The sequence below is a fragment of the Saimiri boliviensis genome, chromosome 1, assembly GCF_048565385.1.
Source record: "Saimiri boliviensis isolate mSaiBol1 chromosome 1, mSaiBol1.pri, whole genome shotgun sequence".
In the NCBI taxonomy this organism is placed as follows: domain Eukaryota; kingdom Metazoa; phylum Chordata; class Mammalia; order Primates; family Cebidae; genus Saimiri; species Saimiri boliviensis.
This window is the reverse complement of record NC_133449.1, coordinates 145150630-145174741: the sequence shown is the minus strand read 5'-3', so window position 1 is coordinate 145174741 and position 24112 is coordinate 145150630. Positions and strand designations below refer to the sequence as shown.

Sequence of the window (24112 nt, the reverse complement as noted above, 5' to 3'; positions counted from 1 at the left end):
GCGGACAGTGCTGGAATGGAGTTTGTCACAGGATGTCCTCATCCTCTCCAGGTTCGAAGATAATAGATGTGCAGAAGTGGAGATTTCAGAGGCCAAGAGTACAGGAGAGAATCCAGAAGCCTCTTCCCAGAACTCCCAGCCCTGCAGAGAGAGGCTCCCAGGCCTCTGGGAGGCTGTGCAGATGACACAGGAGCCCTGCTCCCCAGCACATGGATGCCCCCCTTAGGCCTCTCACCGGGCTCTCCCCACGACCTGCAGGTGCCCTGAGACAGTGACAGCCATGTTTTCCTCTGAACTTCCATTTCCCCTCCTGATCTGGCCAGGGCAGGCCCAGGTGTTCTCCAAGGTCCCTTCCAGTGTGACAGGACAGGGTGGGTGTGTGCACTGCAGGGACAGAACATGCTGATCCAGATTGAAGGAGAAAGACCTTAACCCCCACCCTGCCAGGCCCATGGCTCCAGTTCAGAAAAGCACAAGTGCTATTGCCAGGGACAGGGTTCTCCTGTGCTCAGGCTTCTTGCTGACCTGGTAAGGCCTCCACTGCACACACATGGGAGACTGGGGTGGTGGACACCAGGGCTACCGGGCATCAGGACTCCTCAGCAATGGGGCCACGTGACTTCAAGAGGCTTTGCAGGTATCTAACTGCCTTCCTCACCCTCTGGTCGTTAGGGTCTGAGCAGATGGACCTGCCCTGGACAGTAACAAGCCTATGGGGAGGGAGAAAACTGTCAGAGTCCTGGAACCAGTCCCACCCTGCACTGACCAGAAGCCAGAGGCCTAGAGAGGCCCAGGGTCACATGGGACATTGGTGGCACATCTATCAGGTTCTGTCCTCTGGGATTCTCAATCCTCCAGGAGTCTAAGCCTTGATCCTGCCACTGCAAAGAAGCTGTGGACCCTGCAGGAAGCCAGGACTGAAGGACTTCTTGTCCCCCTTTACCGAGTACTAGCATGGCCAGGAGACCCCCACCCAGGCAGTGCTGAAGGAAATGAGAGGCAAACACCCAGATAGAACAGCAAAGTGAGTCTATCCAGGGGGCCAGCAGCCTACTGAGCTGAGAGCAGGTTCTGATTTATGTATTTATTCTCTCTGAACAGGGGCCTATTATTAACAAACAGGTGTTCTGTACTTTCCCATAACTCAGAAATATACCAAGTAGGCAGCTGTTACCTGCTCACCCCTGATTACAGACAAACTAAAAGGGAGTGACGGGGGCAGGGTAAACTTAATATTTCTCAACACCCCTTGCACTGACTGCCATGTCTCAGAGACCTGCAGACCGTCCATCAACTGGGAAGGCTGGGGTGATCCCTGACCTTCGGAATGCTCCTCTGGCCCCAGTAAGAGACCACATCAGCCACTGGTGTGCTGCATAACCAGTGGGTCATCCCATCCATCTCTGGGCCTCAGTTTCTCTAAATGTAAATCCAGAACTTGGACCCTTTGGCCAGGTCCCTCCAGGCTCTAGTGCATGGAACAGCCCAGAGGAACAGGGCTGGCCGGTTAGGGGGAAGAAGGTGCCTGCTCTCCCCTCTCCCCAAGGTGTGGCCTGGGAGATCCAGGGACTGCTTCATCCCATGCCCAGCTCCCGGGATGCCTGGGGTGGGGCCAACTTACATGATGGCATAACTAGAACACTCTGCCAAGGTCCCATGCCATGTGACAAGCTTTCGGATAGGAATGGCTCCTTTGAAATACTCAAGGCAGCACTTCCGGCCAACACCAGCACTCAAGCTATAGAAGCCAGCATAGGAGTGTCTATATGAGGGTGTGGCCTGTGGGGTGTACCATGTGTACCTCTAGGTGTGTCTGTGAATGTGGGGATCTGCAGGGTACACCATGTGTGTGTCTATGTGATGTATGGGGGGGGGGTTTCCGTGTGTTTATGTTGCATGTCTATGTATGTGTGGGAGGGGTCTGTGTATGTCTGTACACATACGTGTGTCTATGTGGGGGTCTGTGTGAATGTCTATATATGTGCATATGTGTGTATGTTGGGGAGTTTGCATGTGTCCGCCGTGTGTGTGCCTATGTGTGCACGGAGTCTATGTGTGATCTGTGTGTGTGTGCGGATGTGGAGATCTGCAGGGTGCACTGGGGGTGTGTCTATGTATGTGGGGGTCCATGTGTGTCTGTATATGTGAAAGTTTGTGGGGTACACTGTGTGTATGTGTCTATGGGAAGGCTTGTGTGTGCATCTTGCTTGTGCCCATTGGAGAGGGATTTGGGGGCTTCCTGAATGTGTGCACCTGTGCATGACTGTGCGTCAGATGTGCACACACTCAAACCACTACCCCCTTCACCACCTCTGGGCCAGGCTCTGGCTGAGCCTTTACGGGCAGCAAGTAATTCAGGCCTCACAACCATATCTGGGAAGCAGGTTCTCTATTACCCCATTTTACAGGTGATCAAATGGGGGCACAGATATATGAAGACACTTCAGGCCTCAGGTTTCTCATCTGTGTGCCAAAAAATACATATATATATACACAAAACTTGGAAATTGGCAAAATGATGATTGTGTGGCTTTTATTAGACATTTTCTGGGCATTTCTCCCCCAGCTGTCCTCGGACTCTCCAGAGATAAAATTTTTTTAGTAACGCTGATTGGGGCCCCAGGCTTTCACACCCTGTGAACTTAGAGCAAACCTACAGCAAACGTAAGGGTGGGACCACATCGTTTGTCTGATTGAGAAGATAACCTGAAATGATACAATTTCACGGCCATGCAAAGTTAAGCAATCTTGCTTCTAAAGCAGCAATCTTACTTCAACTTCTCCTTTCTAACTGAGTAATTTTTAAAATCACTTTTTCTCATATGAGAAAATCAGCAGAAAGATCAGGGAATTGGTTTCAAGAGTGGCATCCGTTACATATATACATATATATATAACTCAGGAATGATGTAAATGCTAATGAATAGTTCTGAGGATTGTTCTTTTACAACTGTGAAACCAGAATCAGTCACCGTCTTTATCACCATCATGTAGGACTCAATCACAGTTTGAATTGTGCAAAAATGTTGTAACTCACCAAGTGAATCCCAGGTGCTGGGGGCATCATTATTGTGTTTCTTTTGCTACTGCCCCTTAAAATCCTCAGTGGGAACAGTCCTGTCCTTTGCCTCAGTCCCAGTGCTCCCATCCTGTGCTCACAGATGCCTGCGGGACACCTTCAGGCTGCCTCTCTCGACCTCACCTGGATGGGTGGTTGAAGAGAAGGCCCCAGGAGGAAGGCAACCAGGAACAGCATCTCCAGGACAGTCTTCGTGCCCAGGAGGTGCCCTCTGTGCTGGGTGGTGAAGATGACCTGTTCAGCCCCACGTCCTCCTGCCTCCCCACATCCCTCCCAAATCCAGCACACTATGGAGAACGTGAGACGATTCTGCAGGAGTCCAAATTTGGAGCATTTGTGGTTTTCCAGAGAATGGACACTCAGCTGGGGCAGAGGTGGGTGGGTGTCCAGATCCAGGAAGGGGTGGGTGCAGAACAATGATGATGCACGGCTCCTTCAAGTGGGACATTTCTTGACCCCTGCATTAACAAAAGCCCAAAAAGCACCTATCCTGAACTTAGTTTACCTATCTGCTGCATCTCAGAGGCTGGGGAGCTTCTACCGACAGTGGGCCCTGGGCAGTGGACAGGTGGAGGGCAGGCAAGAAAGGCAGGGGCAGAGGAGATGCCTTAACCAAGCCCCACAGACAAACTCTAAGTGCCAGGTGACCCCTCAAGTGATAGAGAGATGGCTGGATGTGGGCAATTGGGCATCTGTTGGGAATAAATGCTTGGTGCCATAAAGAAAAATTAGCCCTGAGACAAAGGATCTTTCAGCAAAGCAATTTTTACTTCCTGGACTGCAGGAAGGGTACCCTCACTAGCCATCTTGCCACAAGAGTACAATGAACAAAGGGAAACACACAAATTTATTCCTTATGCATTTGGGGTTGTCCTTACTGCTGTGTCTGATCTCCATTGGCTGGAGCCAGACCTCACAATCTAAACTAAAACCCTGACTGGCTAACAACTTACCACTTTTCTAAACAGGTAATAGTAATGGAGAGCTGGAACATGCCTGTGAGCACATCCAGCACAGATACCTTGGTTAAAGTACAAGGACATAGAATATACTACGTGCCTGTAAGCATGGCATGTCTAATGGCTACATAGGAATGGCTACAATGACTTAGACAACATGCACAAACAAAGCAACAAAGAATGAAGCAACAAAACCACAGATTTATTGAAATGACAGTACACTCCACAGAGTGGGAGCAGGCTGGAGTAAATGGCTCAACAGCGCTGGTTACAGAATTTTTCTGGAGTTCAAATGCCCTCTAGCAGTTTCCCATTGGTTACTTGGTTACAGCCTGTGACCAGTCTGATTGGTTCTGGGAGGGGACCTATCAGAGGTACTTTCCATTTTTCAGTCGCCATGAATTGCAAAGGGAGTAGCCTCTGATCCTTTTGTTACTTGGGTGTGGAGAGATGGGGTTTTCCTTTGATTCAGTTCTAGGAAGTCAGTGGGAATCGGCCTCAGGTTCCCTGCCTCCAGACCCTATTCTCCTGCCTCAGTAGGATATTCCAGAAATGATAAGTGGCTTCCAAGACTGATATTCTGACTTCTGCCTTGCTGTCTTCAACATTCACTTTGATGGAAGACAGCCACCAGGTCATAAGGACACTCAAGAAGACCAGGGAGAGGTTCCCATGGCCTCCTCTTAACAAGCACCACATCTTTGAAACCCCAGATGAGGCTTCAAATGACTGAAAACTCATGAGAGACCCCGAGCCAGAAGCACCTAGGTAAGCAGCTCTGAAATTACTGACACACAGACACTGTGAGATACTAAATATCTACTGTTATTTTAAGCCACTACATTTGGGGGTAGGTTTTTTTTTCCTGCAATATATAGCTAATACAGTATCAAATCAATAATCTCAGTTTAAACCTCTTAAGGGTCTTTGATGAAGTTTGTAAACGGAAATAAGAATGCTTCAAAGGCCAGCTGAGCTTCTGGATCCAGAGGATGTGGAGAAACTAGATACAGGTTCCCTGCAGGGCACTGCATTCAGCAAAGAGAAGGAAAAGGATTCCTTCCTGGCAGAGAATTTAGAGTTGCTGTGCTGCTTCCAGAAGCTTCTGAGTCTTTTGAGGCCAAATGTAAGCATCCTCAGTATTCTACATTCATTTATTTGAAATGTCAATGTAAAGATAAATTGCAAGCCTGCACCTAAGGGCTTGGTTTGCTCTCCTTTTTTTCTTTTTTTCATTTGAATGAGTTGCCTATGTTTAAAAATGTTGAGAGCAGGCCAGGTATGGTGGCTCATGCCTGTAATCCCAGCTCTTCAAGAGTCCAAGCAGGAGGACTGCTTGCGCCCAGGAGTTTGCGACCAGCCTAGGAAACATAGCAAGATCCCTTCTCTAAAAATAAAAATAAAAAAATTAGCCAGGCAAGGTGTAGTCCCAGCTACTTGAGAGGCTGAGGTAGAAGGATTGCTTGAGTCTGGGAAGTTGAGGCTGCACTGAGCCATGATCACTCCACTGCACTCCAGCCTGGGCAACAGATCGAGATCCTGTCTCAAAAAAATCACAAACATAGGCATTGGCAATAAAAATGACAGAGAACTCCAAGGGCCTGTGCCTCAAGAGAAACATACACACAAAATTGGCAAAATACTGTCAGAATCAACTTTATTAGAACTCTGGAAAACAGCCAAATATTTATAGCAAGTAACTGAATTCTTTTTTCTTAATCAATAAAAAAGCAACTGAAGCCTGATAGGAGAGAGCTTTGTAGCATCCTGATTTGCCCTTATCTGACCCCTTCCTCCCTAGCTCAGTGGCAGTCTTAAAGAAGGCAACCTTTGTTCTTAGTGGGGGTTTCTGATGCCTGTGGGAGCAGAGCAAACCTTGTTCTTAAGTAATTATGTCTGTCTTCACCTCAAGTGGCTCCTGAAGGACCAACACAAAGCACTTACCTTTATTTCACTTTATTTGGAACTCTCTAAGGGCAGAGAAGCATGCATATAGAGGGAATTGGTAAAAAATATTTTAAGGTAAATGAACCAGCTGCTGCCACCTAGGGTAAAGAATTCAGACCAGGCAAACAATACAAATGCTGAAACACTGAAAGGAAAAGCTGGGGAGGAAAAGCTTTGTGACCAGGAACTTAGAAAAGCTTTCACATATTCCTAGGAATGTAGAAGGCCACATGCATGTCTAGGCTAGTCACATACTCACAAAAAATCTCAGAATGCCCTAAGCCATCACTGCTGGCTGACCTTCAGATTCTGTGCAAGTAGGAAGTGAAGGTGAAGGTGAAGGCAGAACACACTGAGTGTTGAAGGCATGCTTCAACTTAAACGCAGAGCCCAGATGCAAAGAATGGGAGGTTGATTTTTTGTTCGTTTGTTTTTTTTCTCTACAGGAGTTTAAGAAACGCTCTATCAAACAACTAGCTGATTACTAAGCAAATGAAACAGAGACTTCGGTGAACACACATGCCAAATAATACAGTCTTTACAAAAATAGTCTAGAAAGTCACTAAACAAACTACAGCCCACAAGAAGTAACAATGACTAACCCTAAGATGGGAAGAGACTCCAGTTTTGAGTTACCACATTGTAATATTCAAGATGTATGCTTTTCAACAACAAAATATGCTGCACACAAGAAATAAAGTCTGAATCATTCACAGGGAAAAATGAAATTCACAGGGAAAAAAGAAATCTGAATTATTCTGTAAATAATTCACAGGAATCTAAATTCTTCCATGGAATAATTCACAGAAACGTGAATTATTCTGTGAAATAATTCCAATGTTTTGGAGGAAGCTATCCTCCTGCCTCTGCCTCCGTAAGAGCTAGGATTACAGGTGTGAACCACCACACCTGGCCCAACTTGTTTTGGTAAAGCGTGTCAAGATCATTCAATGGAGAAAAAATTGTACAACAAATGGTACTGGGACAAATGAACATCCATATGCAAAAGAATGAAGCTGAATTCTTAATTCATATTATATATAAAAAAACTCAAAATGGATGATCGATCACTTAAATATGAGCTAAAACCATAAAACAAACAAACAAAAAAAAACAAAGAATTAATCTTTGTGACCTTGGATTTGGCAATGGTTTCTTGCTCTGACAACAAAAGCACAAACAACAAATTAAAAATAAGTAAGTTGAACTTCATCAAAATTAAAAATTTTTTGTGCCTCAAAGGGCTCTATCAAGAAAGTGAAAAGACAATCCACAAAATTGAAGAAAATATTTGAAAACCATATATCTGATAAAGGTCAAGTATCCAAAATACATAAAAACCCTTACAACTGAACAAACAAAAGATAAACAGTCTCATTTAAAAACTGGCAAAGAGGCTAGGAACAGTGGCTCATGCCTATAATCCCAGCACTTTGGGAGGCCAAGGCAGGCTTATCACTTGAGGCCAGGAGTTTAAGACCAGCCTGGCCAACACGGTGAAACTCTATCTCTACTAAAAATACAAAAATTAGCTGGGCCATCGTGGTGCATACCTGTAATCCCAGCTGAGGCACGAGAATTGCTTGAACCCAGGAAGCAAAGGCTGCAGTGAGCCAAGATCACACCTCTGCACTCCAGCCTGGGTGACACAATGAGACTCTGTCTCAAAAACAAACAAAGAAAAAATGGCAAAGGTTTAACTAGACATTACTCCAAAAAAGATATACAAACAGCCAGGAAATGTATGAAAAGATGTTCAACATGATTCATTATTAGGAAAATGAAAATCAAAACGACAAGATACTACTTCATGCCCACTAGGCTATAATCTAAAAATTTTAAGTGGAAAATAACAAGTGTTGATGAAGATGCAGAGAAACTGGAACCCTCATATATTGTAGACATGAATTTAAAATGTTGCAATTTCTGTGGAAAACAATTTGGTGCTTCCTCAGAATGTTAAAGAACTATCATATGACCCAACAATTCCACTCTGGTGTACCCAGAATTAAGAACAGGTGTCAAAAACCTGTACACAATTATTTCTAACAGCATTATACACAACAGCCAAACAATGGAAACAACCCACATGTCTATCAACTGATGTATCATTTAAAAAGCCAGGCCTATTCATAAATAGAAAAGCATTCAGCTATAAAAAGGAATGGATTCAGCAGGTCATGGACTCTTTTTTTTTTTTTTTTTTTTTTTTGAGACGGAGTTTCGCTCTTGTTACCCAGGCTGGAGTGCAATGGCGCGATCTCGGCTCACCGCAACCTCCGCCTCCTGGGTTCAGGCAATTCTCCTGCCTCAGCCTCCTGAGTAGCTGGTATTACAGGCACGCACCACCACGCCCAGCTAGTTTTTTGTATTTTTAGTAGAGACGGGGTTTCACCATGTTGACCAGGATGGTCTTGATCTCTCGACCTTGTGATCCACCCACCTCGGCCTTCCAAAGTGCTGGGATTACAGGCTTGAGCCACTGCGCCCGGCCGACTCTTAAAAAATAAAAAAAAGAGAATGGATTCCTGATACATCTTAAAAAATGGAGGAATGTAGAAAACATTAAGCTCAGAAGCCAGTCACAAAAAGTAACACACTGAATCATTCATTAACATGAAATATACAGAATGAAAGTCTATAAAGACAGGAAAGTTTGTGACTATCAGGGACTGGGAGAAGAGGGACATAGAGAGACTGCTATATGAGTATGAGATTTCCTTTTGGGGTGATTAAAAAGTTCTGGAACTAGATAGTACTGATGGTTGCACAACATGGTGAATGTACTGAATGTCACTGGATTGTACAGTTTACTTTAAATTTTTTTTTTAATTAGAGACAGGGTCTTGCTATGTTGCCCAGGCTGGTTTTGAACTGCTGGCCTCAAGCTGTCCTCCCACCTCAGCCTCCCAAAGTGCTGGGATTACAGGTGTGGGCCACCAAGCCTGGCTATACTCTTTAAAATGGTCAAAATGGCAAATCTTATGTGACGTGTATTTTACCAAAATTTTTGAACGACATTTCAGAAAAAAATGCAACTGCATGGGGGAAAAAATGTTGATACTGTTTGCATCTTTCAATCTTTACGTCTATGTTCATGGTTTTTGATTGCTTAAATGTTGCCAGGCTTTCATTTTATCTTAGCTAATACCTTGTACAAAATCACAGCAAGTACGTTTAAAAAAAATTGTTATTGTTATATTATAATTTTATTGTTATAATTAAAAAAAAATTATGTGAACCATAATAAATGGATTTCTGCTTGTGGCATAAAAAAATATATTTAGTCTTTGTCCCAAGTTCCTGAAACTTGTAAAACTCTTGCAATATCCCAAACATTGTCTTCTTTTATTCATAAGCACCTTTTAGTCACACCTGGGTTTATGTTAATGAGACTCTTGGTGGGCCCCTAGATAGCTTCAGGAAGGAGGCTAGTTGCCAGAGGAACCAACCATGTGCTTAGAGGGTTGGAATTTTCAGCCCCATACCCTAACATCTGCAGAGACGAGCTTAAAAATGAGTTATTCACTAATGGCCAGTTACTTAGTCAATGATGGGTATGTAATGGAACCTCCATCAAAACCGTAAATAATGGGGCTCAGAATGCTTCTGGATTGGCCAACACATCCTGTGCTGGGAGAGTAGTGCACCCCAATTCCATGGGAACAAAAGCTCCTGTGCTTGGGACCTCCAGTCCTCACCCCAAGTACTTCATCTGGCCGTTCATTTGTATCTTTGACAACAAATAGGTAATAGTAACGTGTTTCCCTCAGTTCTGTGCCATTTTAGCAAATTACTGAGCTGGAAGAGGGGGGTCATGGGAACCCCCAGTTTGTAGCCATGTCACAAAGAAGCATGGTTAACCCAGGGACCCTCTACTTATGACTGGTGTCTGAAGTGTGGGGCAGTCATGTGGAACTGAGCCCTTACCCTGTTGGGTCTTCACTAATTCTGGAAGTATCCATGAAAACTGTAGGACACTGAGTTGATGTCTGCAGAGAACTGGAGAATCGTGTGAAAAACCAACACATTCAGTATCAAAGGTCTTGTGAAAAGCAGTTTTTCTTCACTACCAATAACAGGTGATGATACAGATACAATCTGTGATAACCCTATTTTCTCTATACTCAGTTATACTGTCCTGATGTCCACAAATAGATTCTGCTGTATGATTTATTGAAGAAATCACCTAGAAATGTTGAAATTGTTCAAGGATTCAGGGACTTTAGCTAAAACTGTTCAAGAATTCAGGGACAATAAATCCTTAACATGCAAAAAAAGAGACAGACCGAAACTTCAGATTTTTAAAAATCTGATTTCTAACTTTTTGAAGACTCAGAATGTTTGGCATTACTGGAACTGCTTTCCTGCCTATCCAGATTTGCTACAGCTGAGGCTGCCTTCTTTAGGTAGGGCATGCACTCTTCAATTCTCCATCCTCCCTACTCCTTGTTGTCACTCTGAGCAGCCTCATTCATCTGACTCTGAGGACATTTGAGTATCTCTGGGCCTGCATGGATGCTTATGAGGATTTGGAGTTGGCTGGTGATGTTTAAGTCTCATTTACTAGCAATTGCTTTTTGCCTGGAACATGAGAATCTAAAGGAACAGTGATGCTCCCAGTCCAAGTATCTTAAATAACTGTACCAAATTCAGAAAACCTCCAGTGGTTCATTCTAAACTAAATGAAGACTAACTTCTGTTCTAAGGAGCCTAGGGCCAGAGACAGCATTTGCCTTACAGAGCTCATAGGTGGGCATGGTAAAGAGGTGTGTGGCACTTGGGAGAGGGCAGAAGTTATCATGCCCTTGTCTTGCCTGTGTTTTCTGGTCCCTTTCTTACTACTTACTATTGGGCCTGCTCTTCTTCAGCTTCCTGAAACTTAGTTTGCTTGTTCAATACAAAAATTGTATTGCTTACAATTTTTTAAAGTGGTGAGAGATTCCCTTCTAAAAAGTATCTTGCAGCTTCCAGGATTTTCATCAGAGACCTTGAAAAGCACCAATGAGACCAGGAATCCAAGGCAGCCACCTTCCTTCAGGACCTGAAAAGTCATGTTTGTGGAAGAGTTTCAGTTATTACAAAATAGGAACCATGTAACATGCTATCATGTTGACACCATTTTATACTTATATGAAGGGAATCTACAGTAAATGCGATTTTCAACAGCTGAATAATATCCCATGTACACATATTTAACAATGTGATATGCAAAAAGCTTACTAATTTTAACTCCTTAGAGTACTACTTAGAGTACTACTGAGACTAAATATCTCTTCCTACTTTTTTTTTTTTAATCTGTTTAAAAGCTACCTGTTAGTGTGTCAAAATTACTTACCTTTAGATATTAATGTTTTAAGAGACAGGGTCTCACTGCCACCCAGGTTGCTAGGGCTGCAGGTACACACCACCATGCTTGGCTAATTTTTTAATTTTTTGTAGTGATGGGGTCTTGCTATGTTGTCCATACAGGTCTGGAACTCAGGGCCTTAAGCAATCTTCCTGTCTCAGCCTCCCAAAGCACTGAGATTAAAGGTCTGTGCCACCATGCCCAAGTACTACACTTTTATATCACAAATTTTACAAAAGTATTTCCACGTTTTGTGCTTTGTCTTTTAAACTTAAAAACAAAAACATACAGAAATATTTAGTTTCTAGTAGTCAATCTATCAGTATATACCCTGTGGCTAGTTTCTGGCTTTCATCTAGTATTTAGAAAGCTTTTCTCTATTGCATGAAAATAAAACACGTACTCAGATCTTTTTCCTTTTTTAAATAAATCTTTATTACTTTTCATCTTTTCAAAAGTAATGCATACTTGTTGTCAAAAATTAAACAAATAAATTAAGGTAGGTAAATATCTTTATTACGGGTTTTTCTATCCAAGAACAAGGCTTCTCTCTCTCTCCATTTATTCAAATTTCCTTTGTAAAGTGGCCCTCAGGTGAAGACTTAAATTTCTCCACACAAGTCCTCCATAACTGTTTATTTCTAGAAAATCTACTTTTCTTGATGCTACTGGGAATGAAATGTTTTCCTTCATTATATTTTCTAAGTCCTGTTGGTACAAAACAAAGCTATTTATTTTTGGATATTTCTCTTTAACTGGTCATCCTTTCCTGATTAAAAATTGAATAGAATAAAAACTGTTTCCATATGAAGACTCTGCCACATTGATTCCCTCTTGGGGGTTTTTCAATGGATGAATCTGATGATACTCGATCCATTTTGGCATTAACCTTGAGAGTTTTCTACATCTTTCTCATTATTAGGATTTTCCTTCACTATGGACACTCTGATGCTGACTGAGCTGGAAGCTAAACCTGAATGCTTTCCCACACACATTACACATATATGGTTTCTTCCAAGTGTGGACTGTCTGGTGTATAATGTAGTCAGAACTAAAGCTGAAGCCTTTGCCACATTCCACACATCTGAAGGGTTTCTCCCCAGTGTGGCTTCTCTGATGCCGAATTAAATGGGCATTAACATGGAAGGCTTTTCCACACTCCTTACACTGAAAGGGTTTCTCTCCAGTATGGATTCTCTGGTGCACAATATAGTTGGAACTACAGCTGAACGCTTTCTCACATTCCATACATTTGAAAGGTTTCTCCCCAGTATGTATCCTCTGATGCCTAGTTAGTTTGGCATTGATACTAAAGGCTTTCCCACATTCCTTACATTGAAAAGGCTTTTCGCCAGTATGGATTCGGTGATGATCAAGTAGGTTTCTTTTAGAAGTGAAGCATCTCCCACACTCATTACATTCAAAAGGTTTCTCCCCAGTGTGAATTCTCTGATGCCGCATTAGTTTCCCATTAACGCTGAAGGCCTTTCCACACTCATTACACTCATAAGGCTTCTCCCCAGTGTGAATTTTCAGATGCTGTCGAAATTGGGAGTTACACCTAAAGGCTTTCCCACATTCGTTACACTCATAGGGTTTCTCACCTGTGTGAATTCTCTGGTGTTGGATTAACTTCCCTTTGACACTAAAGGCTTTTCCACATTCAGTGCATTCATAGGGTTTCTCACCTGTGTGGATTCTCTGATGCTGAATGAGTTTTGTATTATTACTGAACCCTTTTCCACACTCCTTACACTGATAGGGCTTCTCTCCTGTGTGAATGCTTTGATGCTGCCTAAGCTGGGAGCTGCACCTGAAGCCTTTTCCACATTCACTACATTCATAAGGTTTCTCTCCAGTGTGGATTCTCTGATGTTGAATTAATTTTGCATTAACATTGAAAGCTTTCCCACAGTCATTACACTCGTAAGGTTTCTCCCCAGTGTGGACTCTCTGATGTGTAATATATGCAGAACTACAGCTGAAGCCATTTCCACACTCCTTGCACTGATAGGGCTTCTCTCCCGTATGAATTCTCTGATGCCTACTTAGGCTTCCATTAACACTGAAGGCCTTCCCACACACCTTACACTGATAGGGCTTCTCCCCACTGTGGATTGTCTGATGTGTGATATAATGGGAACTATAGCTGAAGCTTTTCCCACACTCCACACATTTGAAGGGTTTCTCCCCATTGTGAAGTCTTTGATGCCAAATTAATTTCTCATTAATGCTGAAAGCTTTGCCACACTCCAAACATTGATAAGGCTTTTCCTCAGTGTAGTTCTCTTGATGTTGACTAAGCTGAGAGTCACACCTAAAGGGCTCCACTAATTCTTCACATTTGAAAGCCCTTTCCTCAGAATTAATTATTTCATGCTTAACGAGTTTTATATCAAAGCTGATGGCTTTCCCCAGGCCTGTACACCCAGAGGGCTGCTCTACAGTGATTATATGAGACAGATATGAGTTTGGACTTTGACTAAAAAAACACTCCTCCATGGGGCTTGTCTCATCTGTCACTGTTCCATCAATGGTGTTGCTTTTTTCCTTCTTTATATTTCCTGCAGAGCAGACTTCCTGTTGTTTCTCTAGAAGAGAGGTTTCTAAAAAGCCTGTTTCCTGGGAAAAGTCCCTTTGAAGTTCAAATGATACATCCTCTTTCCCGTCATACATTTCCTCTGTGAAATCACTGTCAGTCTGAGTATCTACTATAAAAAACAGAAAACATAAAGTGTCATGCAAGAACCATGTTAGAAGAGAACTGTGCTATAAAAGATCATAATAATCAGGGGGCTCCCTAAAAATCATCGGACTAGTTCAAAGAACCTTGGGTTTCTCTATAAGGTGGGGTAAGTAATACGTAGCTAGTAAAAGAATACAATAAATCCATACATGCTGACAGAAAAAGACATCCAAGATACAATCAAATGGAAAAACAAGTTGAAAAACAGTATATAGATTTCCATCTGTATAAAGATATAAAAGGCAGATATATATATATATATATTTGTACATATCTAGAAAGCTTCTAGAAGAATCCACAAGAAACTAAACAAATTGGCACAGGAAGTTTGGTGGACTTGCTTCCCCTTTATATATTTTCTGTACTGTTCTGAGTATGTGTCAATATTATAAAGTAATGATAAAAAAAAATCACCAGTCTCAACTGTGCCTAATGCAATGCCACTGTAGAGAACATAACCAATCACATGAAGGTGAAAAGTGATGGCCGGGCGCCATGGCTCACACCTATAATCCCAGCACTTTGGGAGACCAATCCAGGTGGATTACCTGAGCTCAGGAGTTCACAACTAGCCTGGGCAACAAAGTGAAACTCCGTCTCTACTAAAATACAAAAAAAATTAGCCAGGTATGGTGACATGTGCCTATAGTTCCAGCTACTTGGAAGGCTGAGGCAGGAGAATTGTTTGAACCCAGGAGGCAGAGGTTGCAGTGAGCCAAGTTCATGCCACTGCACTCCAACCTGGGAGACAGAGTGAGACTCTTGCCTCAAAAAAAAAAGGAACAGCAGTGGAATAAAACTCTAGGTCTTGTCCACCAGATCAGCATTCTTTTCACCATACCATGCTTTTCTATACCCTGCAGTTTCCTCTTAGTTGTTCCTACAGCACTGAGTTCCTTACTAAAAAAAAAAAAATGGAAAATGCTGAAGAAGGGAAAGGCACAGGATCCAACAGGATGTGGCAACTTGGGGGATGACAAGAGTCAGCAGCATCAGGAAGCAAAATAGAAATAATTTTGTTTCCTTCCATTCTAAGGAAGGAAACTGTGGACCTTCCAAAATTCCTCCTTTGACTTCATTTCTACTTTACACAGGCTCTATTTAAGGCCCACTTCATCTTATCTCTTCCCATTCCCCTCCAAATACTGCTGCATTCATCTCGCCTTTTCCTTCACTTCTTCCTCCAAACCTAAACTTGATCATTCCCTAAAAGTCTTTCTACAATCCCAGTAGTCTTTAGAACTAGAACTACTGGTCTCTGCATTTGTCCCCAAATTTCTCAAAAGCTTAGCCCCAAAATGTTGCCTCACGTTGTTTCACCTTTCATTATTCCTCTACCATATGTAATATGCCCCCTCCCCAATATTTCATAATTGCCCTCAATAAACCCCTCCAATGGCCTGGATTCCCCAGCAAGCATTTTAAAAATAATATTGATCTTTTCTCAACTAAAAGAAATAATACTCATCCTTTGCTATAGGCTGAATGTGTCCTCCCCACAAATTCATATTCTGAAATTCTAACCCCTGATGTGATTGTTTTAGGAGGTAGGGCTATGGGAGAACCCTCATGAATGGGATTAATGCCCTTAAAAAAGACCCCAGAGAGCTCCCTTCCTTTCTACCATGTGAGGATACTGTGAAAAGATGGCTGTCTATTAGCCAGGAAGCAGGCCCTTGCCAGACAGAACCTGCCTGGATCCTGATCTTGGACTTCTCAGCCTCTAGAACTGTATGAAATAAATTTCTATTGTTTATAAGCCATCCACTCTATGGCAGTCTGTTACTGTAGCCCAAACTGACTAAGACATCTATACTATCACATGTCTAGTCATGATCTCTGGAATCTATTCCTGTTTTGCTGTACTCTCACCAACACTGAATATAATTTAATTATTCTCAATATGATAGGTAAAATATCTCTCCTTGTTTTAATTTGTATTTCACTGGTTTCTACTGAGGGTGGATATTTTTCACATTGATTTCACATCTGTACTTATGTGGACCAGTCACTTATACTGTTTGCCAATTTTTCTATACTGGTTACTTTCTATTTCCCACATCCTACTGGGTGGCAGATGTCAGTATCCATCTTCCCTTTTTTCCTTACGAGCACATCCTCTATTACTCTGAAGTCACAAAACTACATTTTCCTCTCTTACAGTGAGGATGGCCATTTGACACAGTTGCAGCAAAGGAAACAACAGATATCATTGGGTGGGCTTCTGAACATTTTTAAAAAGAAAGTCAACACTGCTGCCCTGGGCCTCAAGCCCTTCTGCCTGCCTAGAGCCTGTTTGATTCCTCATCCCAATTAACCTACACACATTAACTACAATGTTTCTATCCCCAGCTAGGAGCATGATGGGTGCCTGGAAAGGTCAAAGACTTCAGGAGAGTCAGCTGCCTACAGAATGAAATCCAGGCTCCTTCGATTAAGGACCTTGCAATATCACTTCATTCCCTGTATTTGTCAAACACATTATGTGGCAAACTCCCCATTTCCAAAACATGCCTTCCTTGGTCATGTATCATATGATAGAATGATCAAAAGGAATAAAAACCCATGGAAACCATCTAAGAAAAATGAAGACTCACTGAAAAAATGCAAGAGAATCTCACAGAACCTAAATGTAAGAAATAATAGGGGGCCTCAGGGGGATGAGAAGTCATCTGGCAGCTACTCTGCTGGCACCAATTAGAGCCCTGCTCCTTCAAGTGTGGTCTAGTAACTAGAAGTACTGGCATCGCCACCTCACCAGGGAACGTCACAGAAGTGCAGACTCCTGGCCCTGCTCCACACTTACTGTATATCTGTAAGATCTCAGAATTCATTTACACACTCACACTTAAGAAGCACAAATCAAGAACACTTCCTCCCTTCCACATTACTTTCCCCATGTACAGCTGTCTTCCCCCGCACCAAAGTAAAAATATTAAACTGAGCACGCACTATAAGCTAGGCACTTGATATGTGTTATCTCATTTAATCCTCAACCCACAAAACTAGTACTATTACCTCCTTTTATTACTAACCCATTTTCAGAGATAAGAACATGCAAATAACCCACTCAAAGTCACACAAACTAGGAAGCAGCACAGTTGGGAATGGATCTCAGAAAAGTCTCCTCTAAGACTGTGCTTTTAACCACTTCGGTCTGTGTGAAAATGCTGTTAATTCTGTATCCTCCACACTAAGTGAACAATGCTTAGAAATGACAGGAACCCCAAAATTGCTGAGTCCATTAATTTTGTCTGAGAAAGGCAGGATTGCAAAATTAGGATTGAAAAGAGTCGGAATAAAGGATTTGAAAAAAGATGTATTCTTGCAATTAGACATAACAAACTTTGACAACAGACAAAAAGGACTACCTATCTCTATGAATTACCAAAATTCACTCAAACTTTACTCTGTATGACTGGCCAATAAACATAGTATGTTTATACGTTACTAAAGTTGGCTTTCTGCCTGAAGTGCTAAACTCCAACAGAATGGGAAATATGTACCTCCCTTACCAGTCCAGAGGCCACGGAGGCCTGTTCCTGCAGCCAGTGGAGATGGGCCCCCCAGCTCACCTCCTCCCTCCAGCTGTGAGATCACAGCAGGTTTGAGAAGTGGAAATCCTGGTTTGGGAGAGGTAAACAGGAGAGACAGATGAATAATCTCCCACGGATAAATTCCTAAGTCTCTTCTCAGATTGTCTCAGCAATGGGAGGGAAGGTAAGAGCCCCAGGAGGTCCCAAGCCTAAGGACTATGGGAAAGTATGTGGGGCTTAGGAAGGACTAGAGACCTTGGATACTTCCAAGGACTTTGGGAGGCAAGTGTAGGGGTTGAGGGTTAAGGCTTGGGAAGGTGTGGGAGAGCCTGGGAAGGGCCCAGACTGTAGGCCTGGGAGACCGCATGCAGGGCAAGCAGGGAAATTCTTCCCAAAGGGATACCACTTTTTGACCTTGGCCTGAAATATCCAGAGTACACTGAGATCCTTGAAAAGTCTCAAGATAGGTAAGATAAGAGGGGACCTGAAGATGCCACCGTGGAACAGGAAGTCACTGGATTCCAGTGTTTCCAAAACATAGTAGCTACCATGGGTTGGATCAAGAGTGTATACCAATTCCAAGTGAAGTCCTATATAGGCCTACAAAAGGCTTGGCGTTTGCCCCTGCCAGCAACCCTTAAGTCTAGGAGGTTAGGAACAGCTCTGGGGTTCCCATTCAGTAAAGGATTATCAGAGATCCCACCAGTAACCTGTAAGGGAGAAGCAAGCCAGGAACCCCAACTGGCAGAGTCCAGGTTCCCAGGGGAGAGAGGTCTTACCCAGGGAGGCCACATTCCCATAATTCTCCAGCATCACATCCCTGTACAGGGTCCTCTGTGCAGGGGACAGGCCATCCCATTCCGCCTGGGTGAAGTACACAGCCACGTCCTCAAAGGTCACCGACTTCTGAAACAACAGGTTCCTGCTGCCCTAGGGCCAATTCCATGGCTCAGGCCCTAAGTGAGGGGCAGAGGGCAGTATAAGGGCTTGGGGAGGGTGCTTGTGAGAGCACAAAATTAATATTAACAAGGGAAAGATCTCAGAAAAAAACATCAAGAAAGTAAACTACAGGGTGCCATTTTTTACACAAAGAGATAACATAAGACAGGCTGACAGAGAAACATTTTCCATAAGCAAGTGCCTAAAGCCAACTCCACTCTTTTAGACAGGCTGCTCCCTCCCGGCAAGCTCGCAGCCAACCCACCAGCCGTTCCCACACCACTCCCCTGAGGTCTTGGCTCCCCTGAACCTAAACACAGCCCTGTTCTGCTCCCCCCATCATCCTCATCCTCACACCTCAAGCCACCCCTAAAGATCAGCCATGGCTTCTGTCTCACCCAGCCCCACCTGATTCCCCTCATAGACCCCACAACCAAGGGGCTGTGCAGCCTCTGCTTGAGCACCTCCAGCAAAGGCTGCTTCATGCTGCCCAGGATGCGGGGTCTCCTGGAAAGCCAGAAATTTCCTTACCCTCTCCCATTCAAGTCTCAAGTTTTACAATTCTCCAAAAACTTAACTGTTTCTCCAGGAACATTTGGGAAAGCACGGAGACTGGCCTTCCCACTGGCCAGCTACTCTCCCCTTTCCATCAGTAAGCTGTGTGGTTGGCACAAGCTCCACCACTTAGGGATGCTGCGTGTCACTCCCCAGCCCAACCACCCCTCCTGGGCAGCTGCGGCCTCTGCCAGGCTCACCCTCTGCTCACCTCAGCCTGCTCTAACAGCCATGGGGGCTACTGATAGGGATCTGCCGCTCAAACTCTCTCTGCCAGGAGGTGTCTTTGTGAGCCTACTGACCTCCACACATCAGCAATTCCAGTCAAACTCTTGGTGTTTCTGAGACTGCTTTGTGTGACAAGTAACTTCTCTGCACAAATGTAATGTCTTCACTGTGTGCCGCCACCACCACCCCAGCATGTTGGCACTTCCTTCTAAACTTACGCCTCAGCTGGGGCCAGAATCACCCGCACAAGAAACCTCGGCCAGAAATCTGGGGATTGTTCTTGACTTGCTGTCTTCCTTATCACCATTAATGCTTTGACTCTCTGTGTCCGAAAGATTTTTTTTTTTTTTTTTTTTTGAGATGGAGTCTCATTCTGTCACCCAGGCTAGAGGGCAATGGCATGACCTCAGCTCACTGCATCCTCTGCCTCCCAGGCTCAAGCAATTCTCCTGCCTCAGCCTCCTGAGTAGCTGGGACTCAGCTGGGATTCTTCTTTGTGAAGTGATCATCTTGCTTTTGAATCTTCCTTAAAAATTATTCCATACACATCACAAATCTGACCAAGTTAACATCAGCAGTTCCACAGCTGTCTTATGGCTGAGCAGTTCCGAATCACACAGTAACTCTGTGATCCTGGGAAAGTTATTCTACTTGCCCCAGATCACAGAGTTATTTGGTAGAAAGTAGACAACACAGCACTTATCACGTAGGGCAGCAGTCAGGACGGAAAGACCATACAAAGAGCTGAGCATGGGACCTGCAGCATAGTAAGCCTCCAACACTACAACTGGTGTGACTGTGGCTATATTGTTCCAACCTGTAGTCCATGGAAGTCCATGGATGAGCTTCAGGGGATCCATGAAGTCCCTGAAAGTTGTATGGAAAGTTTGGTGTGCAGGTTCATTTTTCTGGAGAAGGGGGAAAGCTCTTCTCAGAGACCTAAGTCTGCACACTAAGCCTTGAAAGCTTCACAAGAACAATGAGACATTCCGTCCCGTGGGACTCCCTGTCTTCCTTCTCCCTTGACTCCACTCCCTGGGACCTTCCCTTTCTCCTGAATTAGAGGCACAGCCATCGTTCTCTGATCTGGTCTTGCTATTCATCTTCCCTACATCCCCGCCACAGATAGCCCAATCCTCTACAGACTGTCCTCCATGCATAACCCTGCACAGAGCATCCCACGCAGGCGGCTTCCATGTCCCCATTCACCCAGAGCCCTATGCTGGGGGTGCTCTTGGACAGAGGAGCAGAGACCCTCAGTGTGCAGACCACCACCCTCCTGCTCTCCCACTCACTCTCCCACTGCCTCCACTTGCTACTATCTGGGTTTCTGCTGCCCTCCCTTCACACCACCTCTTTCCCACAAATTCCAGTTCAGGTGGAAGCAGCCATCATCCCAAGGCTCACCAGCTCTCCTTCTCAATTTTTTTCAATCTGACACTTCCCAGAGGAAAAGCTGAAGGACCCACAGCTCACCTGGGGCCAGGCTGTCAGGTGCATGGCTGCCATCCGCCCGTCTCCCTCTCAGAGAAGGGCTGGAGCTAAAGAGAAATAAAAAGAGGGACAAGTATGAGGCAAGCCACCCCCAAAAGAGCAACATAGCCCCTCACAGAAAATGCAAGATAGGCAGCTTACAGCCAAATGGGAGTGTGAACAGGAGCTGCCCAAGGAAGGAATGATCTGTTCACTGGCTCAATGCCTAGGACTTCAGGCTATGACACTGAAATTCACTGCCAGGAACCCTAGGACTTTATAATTCTGTCACATATCACACAAACAGAAGAGTGTATATATAAAATGTAAAAATAAACAAACAAAAATAAAAATAAAAAAGAAGAATGTATATAAAACCTGCCAGGCACTGTGGCTCATGTCTATAATCCCAACACTTTGAGAGGCCAAGGCAGGTGGATCACTTGAGCCCAGGGGTTCAAGACAAGCCTGGGCACAAGGCAAAACCCTGTCTCTACCAAAAATACAAAAATTAGCCATGGGTGGTGCCACGTGCCCGTGGTCCCAGCTACTCAGGAGGCTGAGGTGGGAGGATCACCTGAGCCAGGGAGGTCAAGGCTGCAGTGAGCCAAGATCACACCACTGTATTCCAGCCTGGGTGATGACAGTGAGACCCTGTCTCAAAAAAATAAAAAATAAAAATAAAAGAAAATGTATGCAGAACCTAAAAAAGAAAGCAGACAGTGATGTATCAACAATTCAGTTCAAGACATAGGACAGTACCAAGATCTTTAACTTATTTCTCTTTCTCAAAACAAGCATCATCCTCAGTATCACAACAAGAGAAGCTGGGCTGGCTGGGCGCAGCCCCAGTACACAGGCCTGGGGAGTCAGGCCCTAGGAAGGCAGCACCCAGAGAAGAGCACAGCTGCTCCCCAGAATCCTGCCTCATTTCTTCAAAGCTCTGAATGTCCTCAAGAATCCTAACACCTCTAGAGAGGTCTTCAGAAGACAGTCTCCTACATAGCCCAAGCTGTCCTTAGAAAGCTGAGCTGGAAGTTAGGGACCAGGCTGTCTCCCATTCTTTCCAGTCTTCTGATAGTGAATGAGCCAAGGCCTAGACTTCTGCCTCAGCTCCTGAGAGAGGAGATCACTGTGGCAGCCAGAGTCCCACGACGCAGCGCCTCTTGTTTATTATATTCAAAAACATGCGGACTGGTGATTTTCTGACTTTTACTGCTCCTACAGTCAGTCTTGAAATTACGTTTTCCTAAAATATCATCCATTTCTTCCAGGATTTCAACTTTACTAGTATAGAGCTGCAGAAAACACTGGTTCATGATTCTTTCCACTTCCTACATATCTGGAGCTAGTTTGCTTTTCCCACTTGTTCTTTTGAACATATGTGCTTTCCAGACCTTTTTCCCAGGGTTAGTATTATGGACTAAACATTTATGTCCCTGCCAAATTCATATGTTGAAGCTCTAGCCCCCAACGTGACTGTATTTAGAGACGGGCTTGTGAGGAGGTAATAAGAATAAATGAGGTCCTAAGGGTAGAACTAAAGGTCCTAAGGTTAAATTAGTTCCAACAGAGCTGGTACCTTTATAAGGAGAGACCCAGAGCCAATGCACCCACTCACTCCATGTCTCCTCCATGTAAGGACGCAATGAAAGGGCTACTGTCTTATGAGCCGGGAAGACAGCCCAGGCAGGAGCCGAAATCAGCTGGCACCTTGATCCTGGATTTCCAGTCTCGGGGACTGTGAGAGATAAATACATTGGTGAAGCCGCCCAATCTATGGTATTTTGTTATGGCAGCCCAGGCAGATTAATACACTTAGGCTGAGCAGTGGTTTACTTATTTTAATGTGGTTTCCTTTTATTTTCAAGGAACCAGCTTTTCCAGTTGAGCAACACTGCTTTCCTGTATTTGTTTTAAATCCACCAATTCTGCTGTCTTAGTTGGTTCCTTCAGCTCTGTAAGGGGCAGTTTAAGCACCACTCCAATCCTCTTGTTCGATCCTTAGTCCAGTTCTACAGAGGCTTTAGTCAGTTTTGAGAAGGTGCAACCTACCAGGATCTTCACAAGGACCTACACCACCTATGTCTGGTTCCTGCCCTGGGGCTTCTCTGGTATCCTATATGGGACACCTGTGGATACCTGCTGGGCCCTGAAATGCAGAGTGTTAACACCTGTGGGACCCCCTTGACCAATAGGGGACAAAAAACAATAGATAAATGTTTTCCCCTTCGGTCCCCCAGCGGTGTAGCCTTAAGACTCCAAGGCTCCTCAAAGACCCTGCAAAGCAGAGCCTGTTGAGGACCAAGTGTATAAATGCATCCTTGTATCAGCTCTCCCACTCTGTTTCACTCCCCCTGTCTTTCACTCTGCCCCTGTGATCACATTCCCAAATAAGTTCCTACATACAAATCTTTGTTCCATGTTCCGCTTTTGGGGAAACTTAAGACTACAAAGGCTTTTTTCCTACCTTCTTGAGGTTGCATGACTTATTTATTTTCATTCTTTCCTGTTTGGCAATTAAAACCTATAAGGCCACAAATTTTCCTCAGAATACACTATTTGCCACATTCCAGAGGTTTTTATATTTCACGTTTTAATTACTATTTTATAGTCAGTTAGCAATTCTGTTTTGTCTCTCACCTAGTAATTGTTTAGGATAATTTGCTCTTGTTAATTTCTTCTCTGTTCATAAGTTCTGGCTTTATTGCATGATGACTATACAACCCAATCTACTAACTTCTACTTTCCACATTTTTCAGGATTTTTGTGACTCAAGTATCCATTTAAAAATATATACTATCTGGTGTTTAAGGAGAAAACTTATTCTGTGATGGGAGAATATATAACTCCATTTTTAGGTAATAAACCGATTCTACCAATTACATATGTGGTGTGATGGATACCCCACTCAGGTAGTCAAGGTTGTACAGTCAAGGGTGTACACCTGCTGCCTGAACTTTGACGGCCAGGCAGTGAGCCAAGACCACAGGGCTCAGCAGAGGAGCAGGTGTTTGCAAGAATGCAAACCTTCTAAAGAGTGTATGAGAACCTACCAAGAAAAGTCTCGTTGTTTAAATGCAGTAGGCAAACAGCCAGAAAATTAGCTTAAAAGTACTTAGAGACGAGGGGCACCACAGAGCTCTAAAGCTGTCCTGCTGCCATTCAAGAGTAAGTACATAAGTCCTAATAAATTCATCCACTTGCCAAGCTGGACTTGTCCAAAGCATTCTTTGGTCTCCTGGCTCCCTCCCAGTTTAGAGGAAGGTTTTTAAAAATATGATTCCAGGTTTTTTCTTG

The 24112-nt window shown here is 43.9% G+C and overlaps 1 protein-coding gene across 19 annotated transcripts in view; it reads right to left on the bottom strand.

Moving 5' to 3' along the window:
• Positions 1-2536: 2536 nt before the first annotated feature.
• The window catches only part of ZNF23 (zinc finger protein 23), a 36725-nt gene continuing 15149 nt past the window's right edge, over positions 2537-24112 (bottom strand). For 4 of the 19 annotated variants that reach the window (XM_010350665.2, XM_039460991.2, XM_010350664.3 and 1 more), the window contains 4 exons: positions 20816-20880; positions 18397-18523; positions 17588-17704; positions 8695-14046 (listed from right to left, as the gene is read on the bottom strand). In XM_010350665.2, the coding sequence (XP_010348967.1) occupies positions 12254-14046; positions 17588-17704; positions 18397-18523; positions 20816-20848 (2070 nt within the window). In that variant the 5' untranslated portion in view covers positions 20849-20880 and the 3' untranslated portion in view covers positions 8695-12253. The other 15 variants (XM_074405967.1, XM_039461006.2, XM_010350667.3 and 12 more) reach the window with 12 other exon arrangements.